The sequence below is a fragment of the Ornithodoros turicata genome, chromosome 8, assembly GCF_037126465.1.
Source record: "Ornithodoros turicata isolate Travis chromosome 8, ASM3712646v1, whole genome shotgun sequence".
In the NCBI taxonomy this organism is placed as follows: domain Eukaryota; kingdom Metazoa; phylum Arthropoda; class Arachnida; order Ixodida; family Argasidae; genus Ornithodoros; species Ornithodoros turicata.
This window is the reverse complement of record NC_088208.1, coordinates 17,823,286-17,844,328: the sequence shown is the minus strand read 5'-3', so window position 1 is coordinate 17,844,328 and position 21,043 is coordinate 17,823,286. Positions and strand designations below refer to the sequence as shown.

Below are 21,043 nucleotides of genomic sequence, written 5' to 3'. Positions count from 1 at the left end.
TCGAACACAGTAAAAACAGCTTCACCGCATAGCAGGTTCTGCGCCAATCATTGCCGTGAATGATAGGGCTCTCACTTCTGATTGGAGGACAGAGTGGAGCGTACATCTTTTTGTGTCAATTGTGTGTGTGTCTCCGGTGGTCCCTCTGCTGTACGTTCCGCTAAAGCAAGAAACCTTGTCGTCTTTCTGCAGAAGGGAGGTCTTGCTCAACGGCCCATCTAATACTTTGCTCTCCCCGACGAACTCATGCACCCTCAACGCATCTCCACCCTTCATCCTCTATCCTCCATCCGTCTTGCTTTTTTTTTCGGCTAGCTTTGGTAGCTTCCAATTCCTGCGTTTCATTGGCCCCATTGCTTTAGACGTTGGACAGGCCATGTTTTTGTGTCTACTACTCATTCCCAGTAAAACGTTCATCGCGTATACCGGTGGCATAGCGAGGCAGAGTTCACACCCACTCAAACAACCCTTATGATCTGTTTCTTTTCTTTTTCTCTTTTTTTGGTGGAGGTACGTTACCGTCCCATACATATATATAAAATTATGGAACAAAACGAAATTCACGAATTGGCACTTTTTGCATATCGCGTTATATAGGAAGCTCCCCTAGTGACTAATTATGAAATAATGTCATGACAAATCGAGACGCCATCACGTAAGTGTTGCATCTTCAGCACTATAGCTTTGTCCACGAGTTACTCTAAAGCACTAGCTGTGGCAGTTCTCAAACTGTGTGGCCGCGATGAATGGGAAACACATAAGAATAGTGAAACCGCGGAAAACTGACTCCCTTTATTACAACTTGTAGCAGCACTAGCTGCACCAACATCGCCTTTGGCCACATGACCCTGTTTGTGCCCTGCCATCTCGCGCTCACGAGACGCGAGCTAGTTACTTCTTCTTCTACTCGAGCGACCGGCTAGGACGGTCAATAAAATAGTTTGGTCCGACTTGACGCCTTTTGTCTCCTGGCCTCACTCAACACGCGACAACTGGTGACCCGGACGTGATGGCCACTGGACCCCCTTCTGCTACTGGCCCTCTCCCAGGACCAGCAGGCCACTTTCCGCCAGTCCAGCAAGTCCCAGGACCACAGCAACAGAACGTTGCGGTGCCCGCTATTGCGGCGCCCCTGTTGCCCCCACCGCAAGTTTCCGCCGTCGCTATCAAGCTGCCGACGTTTTGGGCCGCCGATCCCGTCGTATGGTTCGGGAAAGCTGAGGCCCAATTCGCCCTTCGTCTCATCAGTGACCAACTGACGAAGTTCTACCACGTCGTTGCCGCACTTTCCCCTACTGATGCTTCCGAGGTGCGCGACTTGGTTGCCTCCCCACCGACACAATCACCATATGACGTGCTCAAGACTGAATTAATTCGCCGGACGTCTATGTCGGAGCAAAAGCGATTCCAGCGCCTGCTGACCCAAGAAGAACTCGGAGATCGCGCGCCTTCTCAGCTCTTACGGCGTATGCGCCAACTGCTCGGCGACCGTCCCGACAGCGCCGTAATCGACGATTCCCTGCTCCGCCAACTCTTCCTCCAGCGGTTGCCGGCCAATGTCTGCATGGTTTTAGCCGCTGCTGGCACCATGAGCCTGAACGACCTGGCCAACCTTGCCGACAAGATCATGGAAATGGCACCACCGCAGATCGCAGCTGTGGCCTCGCACCCCCCTTCTCCGCCTACGGCTACTGGTTCCAGCTCGCCGCAAACAGTGGACCTTTCTCAGCTCGTGGAACAGATCTCCAACCTGCAGCTGGAGGTTGCAGCCCTCCGCCACTGCAGTCCTTCTCCGTCTTCACGCCGATCCCGCTTCGCGCATCGACGTTCCCCATCTCCAGCTGGAATTTGCTGGTATCATCGCTGTTTCCGCACCAAGGCTCGCAACTGTACACCACCATGCACCTTCCAGGGAAACTCCCGAGCCAGTCACTAGATATGGCGGCTGGTGACTCTGGCACTCGTCCATCCCGCCTCTTCTTTGTTCTTGACAACAATTCCGGACTAAAGTTTCTTGTTGACACCGGCGCTGACGTCAGTGTGCTTCCGTCCTCTCTTTTTCGTTCACCACGCAAGCCAACGTCCCGCACCCTGCAAGCTGTTAATTCCACGCCGATTGCGACGTACGGAGAGCATTCCCTCACTCTCGACTTGGGCCTCCGCCGCTCCTTCGCATGGATTTTCCTTGTGGCTGACTTGCAGTACCCTATTCTGGGAGCAGACTTTCTGAGCCATTTCGGTCTCATGGTGAACATGAAAAAACGCTTGCTCTGGGATGCACAAACCCGGTTTTGCGTCAACGGCATTCCCTGTCGCCATTCAGTGTGCAGCCGCATCGCCCGCTTCAAGGCTGGAAACTGTCCATACTCCGCCATCCTGCAGGAGTTCCCATCCCTCTTGAAGCCATGTAACACCGAGCGGCCCGTGATGCACACAGTGACTCACCACGTTGTCACTACAGGTCCTCCCGTGCATGCCCGTCCTCGTCGCCTGGCCCCCGAGCGCCTCGCCATTGCGAAAAAGGAATTCCAACACATGCTCCAGCTTGGAATCGTCCGGCCTTCTTCCAGCAGTTGGTCATCAGCCTTGCACATGGTACCGAAGAAGACCGGAGATTGGAGGCCGTGCGGCGACTACAGAGCCCTTAACAAGGTTACTGTGCCAGATCGCTATCCCATCCCGCATGTTCACGATTTCGCCTCCAATCTCCACGGCATGACCATGTTCTCCAAGGTCGATTTGGTAAAAGCTTACCATCACATTCCAGTAGAACCCTCCGACGTTTCCAAGACTGCCATCGTTACACCATTCGGCATGTTCGAATATCTCAGGATGCCCTTTGGTCTGCGAAACGCCGCCCAGACCTTCCAACGTTTTATGGATCAAGTGCTGCGCGGCCTTCCCTTTGCGTTTGCCTACATAGATGACATCCTCGTTGCCAGCGGGTCCCCCGAGGAGCACGAAGACCACCTTCGCGCGCTTTTCCAGCGTCTCCAAGAGTTCGGCATTGTTGTGAACGCCGAAAAATGCGAGTTCGGCAAGCCATCGCTGGAGTTCCTCGGGCACCTAATCAGCAGCGACGGCATCCGCCCTCTCGACCACAAAGTTCTTGCCATACGCAACTTCCCAACGCCAACGTCACTGCGTAAGCTGCGAGAGTTTTTGGGAATGGTGAACTTTTATCGACGATTTATTCCCTGCTGTGCGCGCATTTTGCGACCTCTGACAGACATGCTGCGCGGCACGCCATCTTCAACGCCGTTTTCGTGGACGGAAGAAGCGAACACCGCTTTCCTCGCTGCCAGACAAGCCCTTGCAGACGCTACTGTCCTCGTCTACCCGAAACATGGCGCGCCAACTAACATCATGGTTGACGCCTCTGATCATGCTGTTGGCGGTGTCTTACAGCAGTACATCGACGGGCAGTGGAGACCTTTGTCTTTCTTCTCGCAGAAGCTCTCTCCAGCGCAGTCCCGCTACAGCGCGTTTGGCCGTGAGCTGCTCGCTGCCTATTTAGCCATCCGCCACTTCAGGTATTTCGTCGAAGGAAGAACGTTCTACATCCTGTCAGACCACAAGCCTTTGACTTACGCGTTCCTGTCCAAGGCTGCCGACAGTTACACTCCCCGTGAAGCCCGGCAGCTGGCCTTCATAAGTGAGTTCACCGTCGACATTCGCCACGTGAACGGAACCGACAACCCTGTAGCGGATGCTCTGTCCAGGATGCACGTCGATGCTGTCACCTTTCCGAAGTTGACGATGGACTATTCCAAGATCGCCGAGGCGCAGCAGTCAGACGAAGAGCTTCGGAAACTGCGAGATTCTGCCACCACTCTTTCTTTCGAAGAGGTGCCTCTGCCCGGATCGCTCCTCAAGTTAACTTGCGACATCTCCACGGGCAGACCCAGGCCGTTCATTCCGCAGGTTTTCCGTCGCCTTGTCTTTGATAGCGTGCATGCCCTAGCCCACCCTGGTATCCGCGCCACGCAGAAGCTGCTCACCACCCGCTTTCTATGGCCATCGATGAACGCCGACGTTCGGGCATGGACCCGCGCTTGCCTCGTCTGCCAACGTGTGAAAGTCAACCAGCACAACAAGGCACCTTTAGCAGCATTCCCGCTCCCTGACGCCCGATTTTCCCACGTGCACATCGATCTGGTGGGCCCGCTACCCCCGTCGCATGGTCATTTATACCTGTTAACATGCGTTGACAGATTTACGAGGTGGCCAGAAGCAATTCCCATCGCCGATTCCACCGCCGAGACCGTTGCCGAAGCCTTTTTGCACGGCTGGATAGCCCGTTTTGGTGTGCCTGCTACCCTTACCACAGATCGCGGCCGCCAGTTTGAAGCCAGGCTGTTCACCCAGCTCTTGGAGACCCTCGGCACACATCGTATAAGAACCACCTCATACCACCCCCAAGCAAACGGGCTCGTTGAGCGTTTTCACCGTCACCTTAAGGCCTCCCTCTCCTGCGCGCGTGAGCGTACCCAGTGGTTCGCCGCTCTTCCTACAGTGCTGCTCGGTATTCGGACGGCCCTCAAGCAAGACATCGGCGCCTCCAGCGCAGAACTCGTCTACGGGACGTCACTACGTTTGCCGTCAGAATTCTTCCATCCTGTGCGCCCCGAAGCAGCCGAGCCATCGTCATTCCTTCACCAACTCCGTTTGACAATGTCCCAGCTCTGCCCTTCCCCAACCCGACGAAACCTTCGTAGCCATCCCTTCATCAGCCCAGAGCTTGAAAGCTGTACACATGTTTTTATTCGCCGGGATGCCGTTCGTAAGCCCCTTCAACCTCATTTCGACGGCCCCTTTCAAGTTCTGCACCGATACGCCAAGTTCTACCGTGTACAGCTTAATGGCCGCGAGGACAACATTTCCATCGATAGGCTGCAGCCCGCTCACCTAGACCCCTCATCTCTGGCGCATTTCACCCAGCTGGAAGTTTCTTCAGACTCTTCGAACGAGCCTGACGCACACAATGACAATCGAGCCGCCCCCTCAGCCGCATCTCGATCTTTCCCACTGCGCCCAGTTTCAAGCAAGCACGTATCGTGGGATCTGCACCGCACTGTCCAGCCTGCAGCTTCAGCATCATCTTTCTCCAGGGGAGGGAGGATGATGTAGCAGCACTAGCTGCACCAACATCGCCTTTGGCCACATGACCCTGTTTGTGCCCTGCCATCTCGCGCTCACGAGACGCGAGCTAGTTACTTCTTCTTCTACTCGAGCGACCGGCTAGGACGGTCAATAAAATAGTTTGGTCCGACTTGACGCCTTTTGTCTCCTGGCCTCACTCAACACGCGACAAACTGATCGTTTTTGTTGGTGCTTGTCAAAACACGATGTATGCACACAGTGGCCCCCCGTGAATGCGCTGCATGACGTGATGATGACCCCGGGGAGCTGCCATGTAGGCTTGTGTAATGATAGCCCTAAAATATTATACCATTACATGGTTAATTTATGATGCCAGACAACTATATGAATATGCGTGACCCCACAGTGGCCGGCTTGGGGATAAAATTTTGCACCCCTTTGTCTTACCCGGCGTGCGATACTGCTCACACATTTCTCGTTTTTAAACCAAACTGCTAGCGTCCTGAGCCGATACCTTTTGGTTTGGAACGCGAATGCTGCCAACTCGTTATTATTAATTAACAGCAACTGATACAACGACTGCGCCGTGAATATGGGGACATAAAAAGTGTTTTGATGTACACATCTACCGTTGCTTCGACATCCGGGTGTCTCTTTTCCATTTCAAGAGCGATCTTTTCCCACATGGCATGTTTCCTCGGTACATTTCGGTTTTGCTCATCGGCGAGCTTCCACAAGATCGGATGTTGCTCTACCTGGTGTAATAGATAAAAAATATTAGAGCTTGTAACATTGGCAACAGAGGGTGGCTTTCTTTTTCGCTCCGTCCTCCTTCTGCGCGTCAGTCGTCAGATTCTGTGCCCCGCGAACAAACTATCCGTGTGCTTCTTTCTGACGGACGGAGCTGCTGAGCGCAGTGATGTTGCACAAGGCTCTTTGATATCTCGCCAAAAATACAATAAAAACGTGCGCGCTTCATAGATTCTGCTGTGCGATAAGCTCCGCCCGCGACCGAATGGTTGGATGGTTGCGTGATAATGCTGCTACCTCCTTCTCCTCCTTCAGTCGCTGCGCAGGCAGAAAAGGCGCTCGTGTGAATACACGGTAAAGTTCGTGACGCACGACACAAACCGTATCAGATTAATCTGGTCGTCGTTTCTTTTCGTCTTACAGCTCTGTCCTCAAAGAAAGACCGGGGTAAGCAATATGCGAAAAAACATCGTGAGTACCCATTTATTTTTACCTGACTCCTTCAACATGCCTACACACACAAAAAAAAAAAAAAAGACAGTGTTGGGGTAACTCGTTACTGGAACTAAGCTACTTTTTTTCGCTAACTTTTAACTGAACTCGTTGCATTTGAACTGCAGTAACTTTCTCAAGGACTTGTTCCTTTTTTAGCTGACTTCTTGAAAGTAACCTGGGATAAGTTTCAAGCTCCTTTTGTCCGATTCTGGTCTGCAAACATCACAAGCTGCGTCCTCACTCTCTATAATGAGACGACCGTATACGTGCCCGGCGTGTCTGACCCTGCTTCGTGGTTGCTGCGTTGTTAATGCTACAACATCTGTTTTGGCCGCACATTAGGAGACTCAAGTGACGTTCATCATTGCGACGAGTAGTGTATTTATAACGATAGAGGGCACTGTGTAGCAGTCTTAGAGCGGGACTCCGCAACAAAATCACCACAAAGGTCGTGGTATATCCGTAATCTTTGGGACGTCGAGAACATATGTACGAAATATCTCGACTCAAAACTGTGCAGAATTTAATCAAACGAATTTATGATGTTGCGAGCGCTTCGCCTCTGTGAAGCGTGAGGGCGCTGAAAGCAACACACTGCTGACATCATCCGGCATCCGGAAAGGGACAATGAATGCAGGCTTGGAAGCAGACCACTGCGTTTGGTGACGTCACGGAATCCTTTTCTGGACGAACCGCCGTAGTATGGCGCTCTGGTTTTCTGCTTTTTGCATTTCGGTTTCGGTTTGCTACTATCATCGTTTACGAATTAATTATTCGCGCAAATCGAATGCGAATGTTGTATTCGGTACCGAGGGGGGTGGTTCGTGTTCGGTATTGTTCTCACCTAATTTTTTTCGAATCCTTTGCGAAGTCTCCCGTTAACACTTGGTGCGGTTCTACGAAATGTGCGTAGAGGACAACTCATGGAACCTAAAATTCTAATGCTTGCTTTGTGCGCCGTTGAAGAACTTTATTACAAGATGAAAATCATCAAATGCCTCCCTGAAGAAGTACACGAAGGGCCGCTTCTTTCGTCATATCAAATATTGGTAAAGCTTTCGTATATCAAAACTATTATAAAATGTCTTGCACCGCCCATTGTGTGATGAAGATCTGAGTTAATTAGAGGAAGGCCAAGAACTAAAAAGTGCATATTAGGTAACAAGTAACTTGAAAGTGACCCGTTACTTTTCCAAATTCCAATTTCATTTTCATTACCTGTATTGTCATTAGTAACCCCAAGAACACTCGCGGTCCCCAGCATGTCCTCAAAGTGTCATCACGTCCTCGTCCTCGTAATCTCTCTCTCTCGTCCGTGATGGGATGAACGGAGGAGGTCCACAGATTGTTATCATAGGAGCTTCCAGTGATTGCCATTTGCGTACATCCTGCGGTCGTCAACCGAAGGACATGCACAGGAGAAGGAAATTATTTTAATACTGCGTTGAGCATTTTAATACCTACTTACAGGAACCTCGTTCCCGGTTTATTTCTCATTACCAAAGGCAACCAAAGGAGGCGTGCTCTTGTATAAATTAGAAAACAATTACAAACAGAAAATTTGAAATAAAAACAGATATAGGAGTGCAAATACCGATTGTCGGATTTGAAAGGAATCTGTCCATGTACTGGCGTGCAGTAAAACGTGCTGGTAGACCTTTCACTGCGGTCTTGTTGCACGAGCGTCCGCTTAGGGTCCCTGGCGGGACGTTGCACGTAGCAATTCTATTCCGAAGAGACAAAAAAGTGATAGTGCCCAATCTTCATTCACTTTCGATGCACATCTCAAAATGCAGCAGTTAGAAACACGGATATTACTTTGATAGCGATTTATTACTCCAAGAAATTCCTCACTTCATTGTTGATTATGTGAGAAATCAAGTTAAACTTAGATACCTCACTCTTCATTTTAACCTGAAGAAGTGCAGTCTCGTGCACGAAAGTCTTATTTACCATGTCTAAATAAATGAGCCTCTCGTACCGTTTAATATAACTCTTTGATTTACCCACTACTGGCACCTTTACGTCGCCTTCTTTTTTTCTTTTTTTTTTGCCTTCGTACCTTCATTTTGACTGATATGCGAGTCGCGTTTTCATGGCTTCTGGTCTATATATTCAACTGAGATACGAAGAGAACTCCCGAACTTGCGGAAGCTCTCAGGACAAGCGATAAGTTGCATCTGTTTTGTCTTGGAAAGGAAATGTTGCTGCAGCATATGCCTTTCTAAGTGGGCTAGCTGGTCTTAGTAGCATAGGGACATGTTATATATATCTCTATTTTTGCTTTTTAAACTGTGACGCTCATTGTTCGTGATGAGAAATACGCTGAATGAATAAAGATGAGAAACCACGAATGAAAATCTGATGACAGAGGTTTAAATATATATATATATATACCGGGTGTTTCAGTTAAATCCCCGGGCTAAATAATTCGCGAACGGGTGCACCAATCCATGAACTTTCTTTTTTACAAGTATCTGTCAGATACCACCTACAAGCTTCACACCGTGTGAATGAGTGGGAGGCGCTCATTATTAAAATAAAAATGCAAATGAGTTTCGTCAAAAAGCGTATCTTCTAAAGCAGGGCGCTGTCGGCATTAAAATGGGTTCTACCCCTTTTGGGACCTTCAGTGGACACCTTTTAGAGAAAAATCTGCCACCGAAGCGGGTCATTTGTTGCAGTAATTAATTGGTTTCGGTTTACGTATTTTTGTCGCGGCTGGTCGCGGCGAAGCGCAAAAGGGCGTATTTCATTGGTGTAATTCGTTGGTGTAATTCATTAATGTAAGGACGTAATTTATTGATGGATGAGGGAGTGAAAGAGCGTCCCTTTGCGCTGCGCCGCGACCACACGCGAGAAAAATACGTAAACCGAAACCAATTAATTACTGCAACAAATGACCCGCTTCGGTGGCAGATTTTTCTCTAAAAGGTGTCCATTGAAGGTCTCAAAAGGGGTAGTACCCATTTTAATGCCGACAGCGCCCTGCTTCAGAAGTTACGCTTTTTTACGAAACTCATTTGCATTTTTATTTTAATAATGAGCGCCTCCCACTCATTCACACGGTGTGCAGCTTGTAGGTGGTATCGGACAGATACTTGTAAAAAAAAAGTTCGTGGATTAGTGCACCCGTTCGCGAATTATTTAGCCCGGGGATTTAACTGAAACACCCGGTATATAAACACACTGTCTGGGTGCTGCTAATGTGCGCTCACTTCACAAAAGAAATAATTCACTATAAGGTATCTGGTTGCGCTCGTGAAACCATACTAGAAGTGACCTTGGGGGATTTGCTGGGGCCCCGTCTTATCTCCTGCAACATCGTATTTCTCAATGGTGTCCCATACACGTACGGATAGGCAAATAAAAGGGTGAATCAGTCAATCAATTTAGCAATCACATGACACGTTCCGATCGCGTCGTATAAGTGCGACGCGTCGTCAAATTGTGGTGTATCGTAACGGACGTTCTGACCGCAAGAACACTAAAAAAGAACACACACACACTCACACAACGAAACAAGCAGAGTCGCACTACATTGTTTTGAACACCTAAGTGACGGCGGGCGTTGTCCACCTGGACCTGGCTCTGTTTGGGGTTCATATTGCAATACATAGGTGGCGCCACGTATTCCAGTTCGCCATGGAATATGCACATTTTCGCTCCGTATCTCTCTAGCCGTGCTCTTCTATTTTCTCCCATTCTACCTCCTAGATAGTAGAACGCCTGCGCACTACGTTGCACAGGGAGGCCTGTGTTACAGCTGCTATGACGTCAGTGAAGGAGCGAACAAGAGAAAGGCTCTTAAGCAGCTCGCAAAGCACACGTAGCCTTCTGCTATAGGTGTTGGTTGTACCCGCAACCAAAGCGAAGTAACGGAATACCGCTAGGCGCTGCTAAAATCATGCGACAAAACGTAAAGCAGGCTTCACGTGATACTGCTACCATAGAAGCCATGTATTAGGAATGGAAAATCGCGTGCAGCACGCTCCGTTGTTGCCGCTTTGCATTCGTTCTCTAGTGGGGTTGCCTGTGTCATAGCGAAACATTTAGTGCAATATAAAAGAACTGATGTTTTGAGGCTTTCATCGTTAATTTAGTGCAAGTTTCATTGACGAATATTGGGTTCTTCGAGGTCCCATTTTGGTTCCAAATTTCCGACCTGTAAAGGAGGCTTCACGAGATACACTGAAGCTATGGTTGAAGCCCTCAACCAGGTGAGTTAACGCAAATACACCACGCATTTTGCAAGAAACGCGTGAGTTGAATGCTCTGTACGGCATCTCAAACACCCTACAAGACAGAAAAGTTCGCAGAATTTGTTGTGCACGCAAAAATAAAACAAATCCCTCGCTGTCACGAGACTCTTGCTTCGATGCACGAAGCTTGGGATGAGGTCTGAGGTCAGTGGCGCGCAGGCAAGGAATATCGTGATGAGCGATGGTAAACTATCACAGAGGCCGATATTAGAGCACTAAGTTGATTCCTTTCGCCTCGTAAAGTAGGCATCATCTACCTACCGCCGCGGGATGCGCGCATTGAAAATCGCGCGAAAAAAATCGCGAAAAAAATTTTTCGCGTGTAGTTTGTTGTTTTTCTTATGGCGATGCTTTTGAACGTATAGATTTATGGGTGAATATTGTCAAGTTCCTTTGAGGTTCCAAACTTTTCAGCAGGGCTGGTTGAGGGAGCTCCACTTGGGAGCCCCAACGTGGGTGGTTCCTCTGCACACTTACGCAACAACTTCGCGTGCTCCAAATACAGTCAAACCCCCGCATAACGATATTCTCTATAACGATATATCCCGCACAACGATGGTTTCCATTTTTACCGTCAAAGTTTGCATTGCTTCTATGGAAAAAGGAACCGCGCATAACGATGAAATCCTCCACGCCCAGTACTTGTACAGCGATACCAGCCGCGCTGCCGCACATGCATCTCATCGTCATTTTCCGTCGTGCTACACACCTCCGCGAGCGCGCCGAAGAGAGCACATTGCGGGGAGGAGAACTCCGCGTGCTTTCCGTGACTCACAAGGCTGTTGACCCTAATGACTCACAAGTCAAGGTCGCTCCCGGTTCCGACCATCGCGCCTTTGCCCTAATTCCCGTTTTGCATTTCTCCTGCTTGCATTCTTGGGCCAGTTTCTTTTGTGGGAATCTCTTCGTGCTTGATAGCCATCCACTTCGGCAGCTTGTGAGCATCAACATTCCCTACAGACGGTCATGGCGTCTGTGCCGAGGAAGCGCAAGGCAATATCTTTGGAAGCGAAACTCGCCATCATCGATGACCATCGACAGGGAACGAAGGTGACGTTCCTGGCACAGAAGCACAGACTTTCGCAGTCAACGATATCAACAATCCTGAAGAATGAAGAGAAATTGCGGAAAGAAGCAGCCGGCAGCGGAGCGAGTGCGAAGCGAAAAAGGATTCGGGATCGCGCGTACGAGGATATCGAGGAAGCAGTCTACAAATGGTTTCTCGACGCCCGAAGTCGGAAAATCCCGATCAGTGGGCCGGTCCTGGCCGCAAAAGCAAAACATTTCGCTTACCTCCTCGATGAAGATTTCAAGCCCTGCGGAGGATGGCTGCAACGATTCAAGGACCGCTATGGCATCACGTACCGACGGATTGTCGGCGAAAGTGCATCAATGGACCGTGCAGGCAGGGAGGCATGGCTGGATGAGCATCTTGAAGACATCTTTCAAAGGTACACCGAATGCAACATTTATAACGGCGACGAGACGGGGTTGTTTTACCAACTGCTGCCTTCAGCAACGCACGCTCTCAAAGGAGAAGACTGTGCGGGGGGGAAACACAGCAAGGTGCGCCTTACTGTCTTCCTGTGTTCGAATATGGACGGTAGCGATCGGAGGAAACCGTTTGTGATAGGGAAATCGAAAAAGCCACGCGGTTTTTCCAACCCCGCATCTGTTCCGGTCCGCTACCGTCACAATCAAAAGGCCTGGATGACTCGTGCATTGTTTCAAGAGTGGCTTGAAGAATTCGACAGGGACATGTTAAAGCAACAAAGGAAGGTTTTATTGTTGCTAGACAACTGCACTGCACATCAAGTTAATGTGACCTTATCGTCAGTGGAAGTGCTATTTCTTCCGCCGAACACGACCTCTGGACTACAGCCCATGGATATGGGCGTAATCGCCAACGTGAAAGCTTTCTACAGGCGCCGCGTTGTCGACCGCATGATTTTCAACATAGACAGAAGCAAGGCGCAAGGAACGGACGATGTTCCTGACCTTAAGGTGACGCCATTAATGGCTGTGCAGTTTGTAAATGCGGCGTGGTACGAGGTGCGCCGGTCGACAATCCGAAACTGTTTCCTCAAAGGGGGCTTTGTTCCCCCTGTACCTGCTGATGACGATCTCTGCGACGACGGCACATTGCTCGAAGATGATGAAGTTACTGACGGGATTCGAAGCCTATGGCAACAAGCAACGGACTCAAACCTCGTGGACCGCGACGTGTCTTTGGAAGACTACATCAACAGTGACGACCATGTGCTGGCCACAGAAGAGTTTACCGACGAAGCCATCGTTAATGAGGTTCGCGAATTGCGTGATGGGAATGTGAACGACGCTTCATCAGACGAAGACGACGACGCATCACCCCCTGTTTCGTGCGCCGCTGCTCTGCGCGCTCTCGACACGCTGAAGGACTTCGTTGTGGATCGCGGCCTACCCGTTGAGTACGCGGCAATCCTCGACGCCCTTGAGCGCGAGGTTGTAGTGCGCACGAACAATCAGAAGCAAGCGAAAATAACAAGCTATTTTCAATAAATGCTGGTTTCCAAAGTGAGCTCTGGTACAGTCTGCCTTATCTCAGCGGATAGACAATGCGGCGCGGCTATTTTTAGCCCAGCCCGCGGTTAGCGATATAATCCGTATAACGATCAAATTTACGATAACCGTCAATATCGCTGTACGGGGGTTTGACTGTACCGCTAATAATGCTAATGCACAAATAATGGTCGATATTCAAACGGTAATGGTAACATCCCAGTTACGGACATCTGTTTCCAAAGTCCCCAAACTACAGAGCCGGCCTCGCCACCTTTGTCCTGTATGATTCGTCCTTGAAACAACTGATTTACGTAGCCATATTTGCGTATGGATGACTTTTTGTTTGCGCTATACTTGGCTATATACGCGCGTTTCGGGTCGTTTTTCCTCTCTTTCGTTGGTAACGTGTATTAACCAATATTTATATTTATGTGCCAACTACCGTGATATTTTGGCTGGGATTTCCGCGGGTTCGAATCCCGTTACCGGCTGTAATGTCTGAGGTTCTCCCTGGGTTTTCCGACAGACTTTCCATACGAATGTCGGCACAGTTCCCTCTGAAGCTGACCCAGGATCGAATACAAACCCCCCCGCTACTTCCTGCTGTCCTCTCTCCATCTGCCATGTCTGTACTCCGCTCATAGCCACAGTTGCTTCGCGGCGCTAACACAGAATTAACACACACAAAAAATATCAAACAATTGTTTATGTGTCCTTCGTCATCCAATGTCCATCATCACGTCTCACTTTGTCAAGCCGGACACCCTGCTCCTCTGCACGCAAAAGAAAAGAAAAAAGAAAGCATTTCAGACATAGTGCATGAGCGATTGGTGCAGCTTTTGGTAACCGTTTACGGAACACGGCGCTGACGTAATTGAATGAATTAATTGAATGAATACTTCGTCGAAGCAGCACTCTGTTACTTATCAGGAAGAGATCGAATAAGAAACGAGTGACCGGCTATATTCCATCCATGTCAGTGTGTGTGGTGTCCGCTCCTGTTTGCTGCACAGCTGTCGCTCGAATTGAGAAGTACGACACCGTGGTGTTGCGTAAACTTTTGTCCCAAGCAGTACATCAAGCGGAGGATCAACTGTCCAGCAGCAGAGTTGAATCCGTAAAAGTCAAGTACAACTTCATTTGTTGGGTATATACGGTCACCGTAGTGCAGCGCACTGTTCCAATAATTTTCGTTTAAACATCTCCTCACATAAAGGTGACATCGAGATGGTTTTACTGCACCCTGCTGTATATGATGAAGAAGCTTCACGAGTCTATACCACGTGCTGTGATGAAACCGTGTCCAGTACAATATCGATGAGAAAACAAACAATGCCCGCGTACAGTTATGGCTTATCGGTACTTCAGAGACACGTAAGAGGGAAGCAACGATGCCTCTGATGCCCCCGAATCGCACAATATCGTTTTTTTTTTCTTCTCTCTTCAGGTTGAAGCAACCACATTTCGGTGATCTCCATGACGCACGCTGAAGTGCACACGGATGTACGTTGACCAACAGCCCAAGGGCTGTTCCTCAACGTACATGGCAACATTATATCGTACATCGCAACAACGCAGCCCCAGCTACATTTCTTGTTTAATCTTTTTGTGATTTTCTGTCTTAGTTTCCTTTGCGTACTGAAATTTCAGTGTTGTTGTTGTTAGTTGTTTAAATAACAAGGGGAGGTTGCACCCCCCCCCCCCCGAAAGAAAAGAAACAGTACGATCGCACCACAGAAGGTGCGAGCGCACCCGCAACAGTTCACCGGGGCGATCGTCACGACCGCGACCACGCAGGACAGAGCGCGCCGTTCACATCGAGGATCATAGCAATGTCCACGCACCGTCTAGTATAGGGCTTCTAGTCCAGATTTCACAAGGAAATCGACAAGAGCATCGAAGGCCGCGTCCCTGTGCTTAGCGTCCCATACGCCTAACACTTTCTCTATGCTGAGGTCCCTGTTGTCGAGATGGCCAAGGGTCCGCTTCAAGATGCCTCTTTGTGCAGCATGTTTTGGAAAATACGCGATGATATGTTCAGCGTTTTACACTGCCCCGCACAGTAAACAGTTGGGCGAGTCCACCTTGCCGACTTTTTGAAAAAACTGGCGACGATAGGGCACATTCAGGCGTAGACGATGCAGGAGAGTTTCTATGCGTCTGGGCGCTCTTGAAGGTATGGTAAAATTCACTTCCTGGTCCAGCGTGCGCAGCAGTGACGGACCACTGTCGGCTGGTTATTTGTCATTCAGTTTTGGAGCGAGCGCTTTCGCTGCAGTGACGTAACTGTCAGTATAGCTTTGTTATCCCGTGCAATGGGCAGGTCCCCCAAGGTCGCCATTTTCCCATGTATTTGTTCCTATCCCGATGCGTGCAATGCCGGAGGCCGCCCTTAGATACCCCATTGTTACCAGACATTGGCTTGCGTTTGATTGTAGCGCGCTAAAGATCCAGTTGAAGCACAATCCAAGCCAGGCCAAGTCACCGAAGGAGAAATGGACGACTGCGCCTGCGGCGCCTTTTACGACAGGTACGCTATGTGATGCACGCAGCCGTGCACTAGATCCTTCCGATCGCTCAACACGTTTAAAAACGGGACCAAAAAGTGAAACACGACACAGAAAGTTGTTATACGCGTTTTATTTGGGCATATAAAGACTAGATTCATTCGCAGAAACAACAAAAACATTTTGCCGCTAAACTTAGCGCGCTGAAGTGATCCGGAACGGCAACAGTGGGGTATCTAGTGGCGGCCTTCTTCGTTGCGCGCTTTTCCGAGGTGAGTTTGGGGGACCTGGCAATGGGAGCCTTCGACGCGTACGAAACTTGCTGAGCACGTTTTGCAATACCTCGAAACAGTCGTCAATCACATCCCTTTGTGAGACTCTTCCATAGTGCGGTAGCTCACGCTAACGTGATCGAAATAATCGAGTTACGTGGAATGCTCCGCAAGAACAGGCGTCGGATGTGGAGAGTATGGCGAAACGGCCCTCCCTGGGAAACGTGATAAAACGTCAGAATGGATTCGACCAATGAGGGAGCGTCTGCAAGGCGCCTAGTAATCGAAGCAGACGAGCTCGGAAAGCAGACGGCAATCGTTTGTGCGCGCTGCCTTCTGATTGGATGCATATCAAACGCACGTCGCCATGATGTTTTTGCCGCTGGAGCTTCCTCGGCTGCAGAGGCAATGCTAATTTATAAAAGTCGCTTATTTTTCTCTAAGCGGTTCTGCGAAGAGAAAATTGGCTAAATAAGGCTGTCGAACGATGTGAGACGTTGTGGCACTTCTTTCATATACACGCATTTCTGTGGGGCGACTGTACACTGTTAAAACAGAACTTCACCACATGGCACGCTCCTAACCAACCATCATACTGAATGATATCATTCTGTGTCATGATTTGTTCAAAACAGGGGGAGGCAAGATATCTGGGACAAGATAATCTGTCCCAGATAGGCGCCTCCCGCCTGTTTTAAACAAATCATGACACAGAATGATATCATTCAGTATGATGGTTGGTTAGGAGCGTGCTATGTGGTGAAGTTCTGTTTTAACAGTGTACACTCTTAAAAATGGGCTTCACCACGTAGCATGCTCCTAGCCAACCATCATCTCGAATGATATCGTTATCTGCTCTGACTTGCTGTAAACGGCAGGCGTACGCCGTTTTTTTTTTTGTGACAGTTATGTTGTTCATAATTGAGTGTTCACAAAAAAGACGTGCGCCTACAGTTTTCAACAAATCAGGGTAGATAACGACATAATTCGAGACGATGGTTGGCTAGGAACGTGCTATGCGGCGAAGTTCATTTCTAAGAGTGTACCTTTAAACAAAAAGTTGACGTAACGAGGGTTCACTTACAGGGCACAGTTGACAACGTACAGACTTGCATTCGCTCATTGCGGCGTATAGTTTGGCTTGAAATTCATAACGTAACGCATATTTTCGAAGGAGAATGTCGAGCAACGAGGAAATCTGGGCCTGTTGTAGCCTGTTGTCCGAGCACTTGTAATCGTGAGAAAGTCGAAAATGAATTTACATATATTACATGAGCATTTTAGACTTGGTGCGTTTTACTTTGGTATGACGAAATCGATCGTGGATTCGCGGCTTTTTAAGAGTGCTGAAATCGCATGTCAGCGTTCATTACGATGCGGCCTCCTCTATAAGTCTGCCTTTTTTCCCCCTTAACCTATACCGCAGGCGCTTCGAATGAAGGTAAGTATGTCACGTTTTCACATTTATTCCTCATGCGCAGTCCGAATATAATGTCATATCATATCACATGTGTCATCCTCAATATCACCGGTCTTATTAGTTTGTGTGGTGACGAACAAGCAGTCAAAACAGTAACTCTGATTTTGGATCGCAGTTGGTTGTCCATCCGCAGAATTCTCGAATACGGATACTTGCGAAAAAGTAGGCGTGTACATTAGGCATTGGAAAAGTCCATAGGTTAACTATTTAGCGTATACCGCACTGGTATACTTTCACGTTCCGTTCTGTTTTGGTGGTCGGTATTATAATGATAGACCTCGCCGTTCTCGGCCTCACAAAGGTGTGCAATGTCACGCCTAACGCTGTCGGAAAATGTGCGTCCAGGGCCGACTTCCAAGGGAAATGCACTCTTAAAACAGATCCTCACCGCGTAGCACGCTCTGAGCCAACCATTGACGCGAATGTTGTCGTCTCTGATTCGACGTCAGAGGGGGACATACACCTTTTTGTCTCAATTAGGATATATGACAATTTGCACAAAAAGGCGTAAGCCTTCCTCTCCCTTCGAATCAGAATCGATAACCCTACATTCGAAAAAACAGAACTTCACCGCATAGCACGTAGTACACCGTAGAGGCACGTCCAGACCATGCTGACATGACGTAATGAGATCAGTGTGATGGAGCATCCGCGTAGCGTCTAATTTCCAGTGATGGCCACTAGCTACTTCTACAGTAGTTTAACTATAACTACTAACTACTTTGTGATTGCGTAGTTTAACTAGTAGTTCAACTACTTTTCAGGGGAGTAGTTAAAACTACTTGTTTAACTACTGCAATGTAGTTTAACTACATCTATAACTACTTAACGTTGTCCACCATCACCAATCCCATGTAGTGTTCTTGGACACCTAAATATGAATCACAAGCAATAATAAACTTTGGCTAAAGCCATCGCTACGGTCGTCAAATACAAAGCTTGCAGCGGGATTCCTTCTGTGCCTGCGCGATAAACTAAGTTGCAGAATTATTTCACAGCAAATGAGGCTTCGCAAGACAAGCATTAAAAGTGAAGATTTAGTACACATGCACGACACAATTGCTGTGCACCTCCGTTCTCATCAAACGAGTATCTCAAGGTAAAAGTCGGAAGCACAATCGTGCCGCAAAGCTTGCGCCTTCAGTAACCTAACTACTGTAGTTAACTACTTAAAATAGTAGTTTAACTAGTAGTTGCCACTACATTTCTGCAAGTAGTTGATAACTACTTTTTAACTACAATCAGGTAGTTTAACTAGTAGTTCCCACTACATTTCTGCAAGTAGTTGATAACTACTTTTTAACTACAATCAGGTAGTTTAACTAGTAGTTTAACTACATGTAGTTAACTACTGGCCATCACTGCTAATTTCCCACTGAAAATTCGCGTGCTACATGGTCGGGACACGGCGCTACCTGTGGCGTATTCCCGGACGTCACTAAGTCAATATCACACATTCAGCAACGGAGAGCTCCAGCTGACGCGAGGTATATCAGGAACGAGGAAAACATATAAGCTTCCAGGGCCTAAGAAACAATGAAATTGAGTGAAGTCAGGAAGAGCAGGTGGCGTACGCCTTTTCTGTTAAAATTATGTTCTGTATAATTGTCAGGAAAAGGCGTACGCCTCCTGTTTTCAACGTCAAGTCAGGGGAGAGAAGGATGTCATTCGAGTTGATGGTTGGTTACGAGGTGAAGTAAATGCCATTACGTTTAATGCATTAAGTTTGGCATGTGGCTAGGGGTATTAGGCATGCAGGACAATTTGTAGTGACAGATGACAGAATTTCACCCCGGGACACGTCAAAATTGTGCTTGTTTTCTACTGTCTTCACGCTTTCAGTAAAGAAGACGCGTGCACGGTGCTTTGAGTCATGAGTCACGGTCATCTGATTTGTCAGTGCCCCACACTCAATTCTCACCCTCATACACATTCCTCTAATATTTTAAAAGATATTTTCTGCCTTTAATCATCCCTTTTTTCATCTTTTGTTAGTTTGTCCTTTAGTCCATTTTTGTTAGTTTTATTATTATTATTATTGTTTGCGGAATAGCAAACCTTCATCCCGTCTGGCTATCCTTTTTTTTCTCTCTCTCTCTCTGTTCGAATAAATATATCCCCCCGTCTCCCACCAGTCAATGTGCATAATGAATTTTCACGACGTTCCAAATAAGGATTTCGCAAACACGGACTCGTTGCACTTATGCTTCTCCACCAGAAACCATTCCAGCACAAGACGTCGTTCCACGACCCGAAGGCCCGCCCACGTCGCTAACGTACGACAGACGGCGCTCAAGGCGTGCCATCTATACCTGCATCACCATCGTAGCGATTATTGCGGCCATGATTGGGCTGGGCTACTACGTCCGCAGTCATTTTTCTGCCGCGACAATCACGGACCACGCCGGTTGCTCCAGCGATGGATGCAAGAAAGCGGCCGCAGAGAGCAGGAAGATGGTGAACGAGACCGTTTCACCGTGCGAGGACTTCTACCTTCACGCCTGTGGGAAATGGATCTCAAAATACGAAGAACATGACTGGTCGTACACTGACCAGCTTTCTTGGGACGCCATCGACCTGTTCCACGCCACCTTGTACAAGATGCAGCTGAACGGGACAGAGGACTTGGCAGTGTTGAATATGCAGATGTTCTACAAATCCTGCTATGACCATATCATGTAAGAACCTAATTTCTTCATGTAGGAACCAGCTCTCCACAAACAAGTATAATGGGGCGGACTGCTTCCGTTTTCAACAAGTGGGGGCAGATAACGATATCATTCGAGATGATCTTGTCCAGGAGCGTGCTACGCGGTGAAGTTCATTTCTAAGAGAGTACACTCTTAGAAATGAACTTCACCACATAGCACGCTCCTAGCCAACCATCACCCCGAATGACAACGTTCTCGCCCCTGATTTGTTGAAAACGGGAGGAGGAGCCTATTTTGTGCCCATTATGCACGGCACAAAATAGGCTCCTCCGCCCGTTTTCAACAAATCAGGGTGAGAACGTTGTCATTCGGGGTGATGGTTGGCTAGGAGCATGCTATGTGGTGAAGTTCATTTTTAAGAGTGTACAGCATGTGAGTAGGGCCCCTGAGCGGGGACGCGGTATGTGCTTTGCAAGCCATTTCCAAAGCTTTCACGTCAGCTCAAATGTTCAGAGAACAAATGAGTGGGTACGCTCTAAAAAGAGTGTGAAAAGGTGGCAACTTCTATTGTTACCTCCACTTACCAGTTCTATTGTGTTCTGATAAAGGGTGTAAAAGGGTGGTAAAAGCAATTATCATGTAGCCAAATTGCCACTAAAAGGCGTACGCCCCCTCGCTCACCGAATCAGAAGCGGTAACCCTATCGTTCGTGTAAAACATTGCAACCTTTTAGGTACAACATGTACCACAGCTATTACCTCCTATAAAAGGTGTAACTGCTCCACTCTTTTTTCTGAGAATGTACGGTGTAGTCTGGTAATAAATAACAGGAAGCACGATTCCCAACATCACCAATGATATTACTTCATTTCAATTCGATTCAATTCAATTGTTTATTTCCCATTCAGCGATTTCAATTGCCCACTCATTGTTTGTCCGAACAAACCACGTTGTATGCCTTTTTTCGGGTGCCGAATTCAAT

General features: G+C 48.3%; 2 protein-coding genes across 3 annotated transcripts in view; both read left to right on the top strand.

Annotated features, from left to right (window-relative positions):
* The window catches only part of LOC135366016 (neprilysin-1-like), a 31,310-nt gene that overhangs the window by 3,220 nt on the left and 7,047 nt on the right, over positions 1-21,043 (top strand). Inside the window, exons 2-4 of one of the 2 annotated variants that reach the window (XM_064598669.1) lie at positions 6,277-6,324; positions 17,357-17,371; positions 19,629-20,088. In XM_064598669.1, the coding sequence (XP_064454739.1) occupies positions 6,277-6,324; positions 17,357-17,371; positions 19,629-20,088 (523 nt within the window). The remainder of the gene's footprint in view (positions 1-6,276; positions 6,325-17,356; positions 17,372-19,628; positions 20,089-21,043) is intronic. The other variant, XM_064598670.1, reaches the window with a different exon arrangement.
* Positions 11,577-13,148, top strand: LOC135366320 (tigger transposable element-derived protein 6-like). The gene has a single exon (XM_064598992.1). It carries the CDS (start codon positions 11,577-11,579, stop codon positions 13,146-13,148), a length of 1,572 nt encoding a protein of 523 aa, XP_064455062.1.

Excerpts from the sequence above, each read along its gene's own strand:
- LOC135366320 (XM_064598992.1), top strand. The coding sequence starts at position 11,577 with ATGGCGTCTGTGCCGAGGAAGCGCAAGGCAATATCTTTGGAAGCGAAA.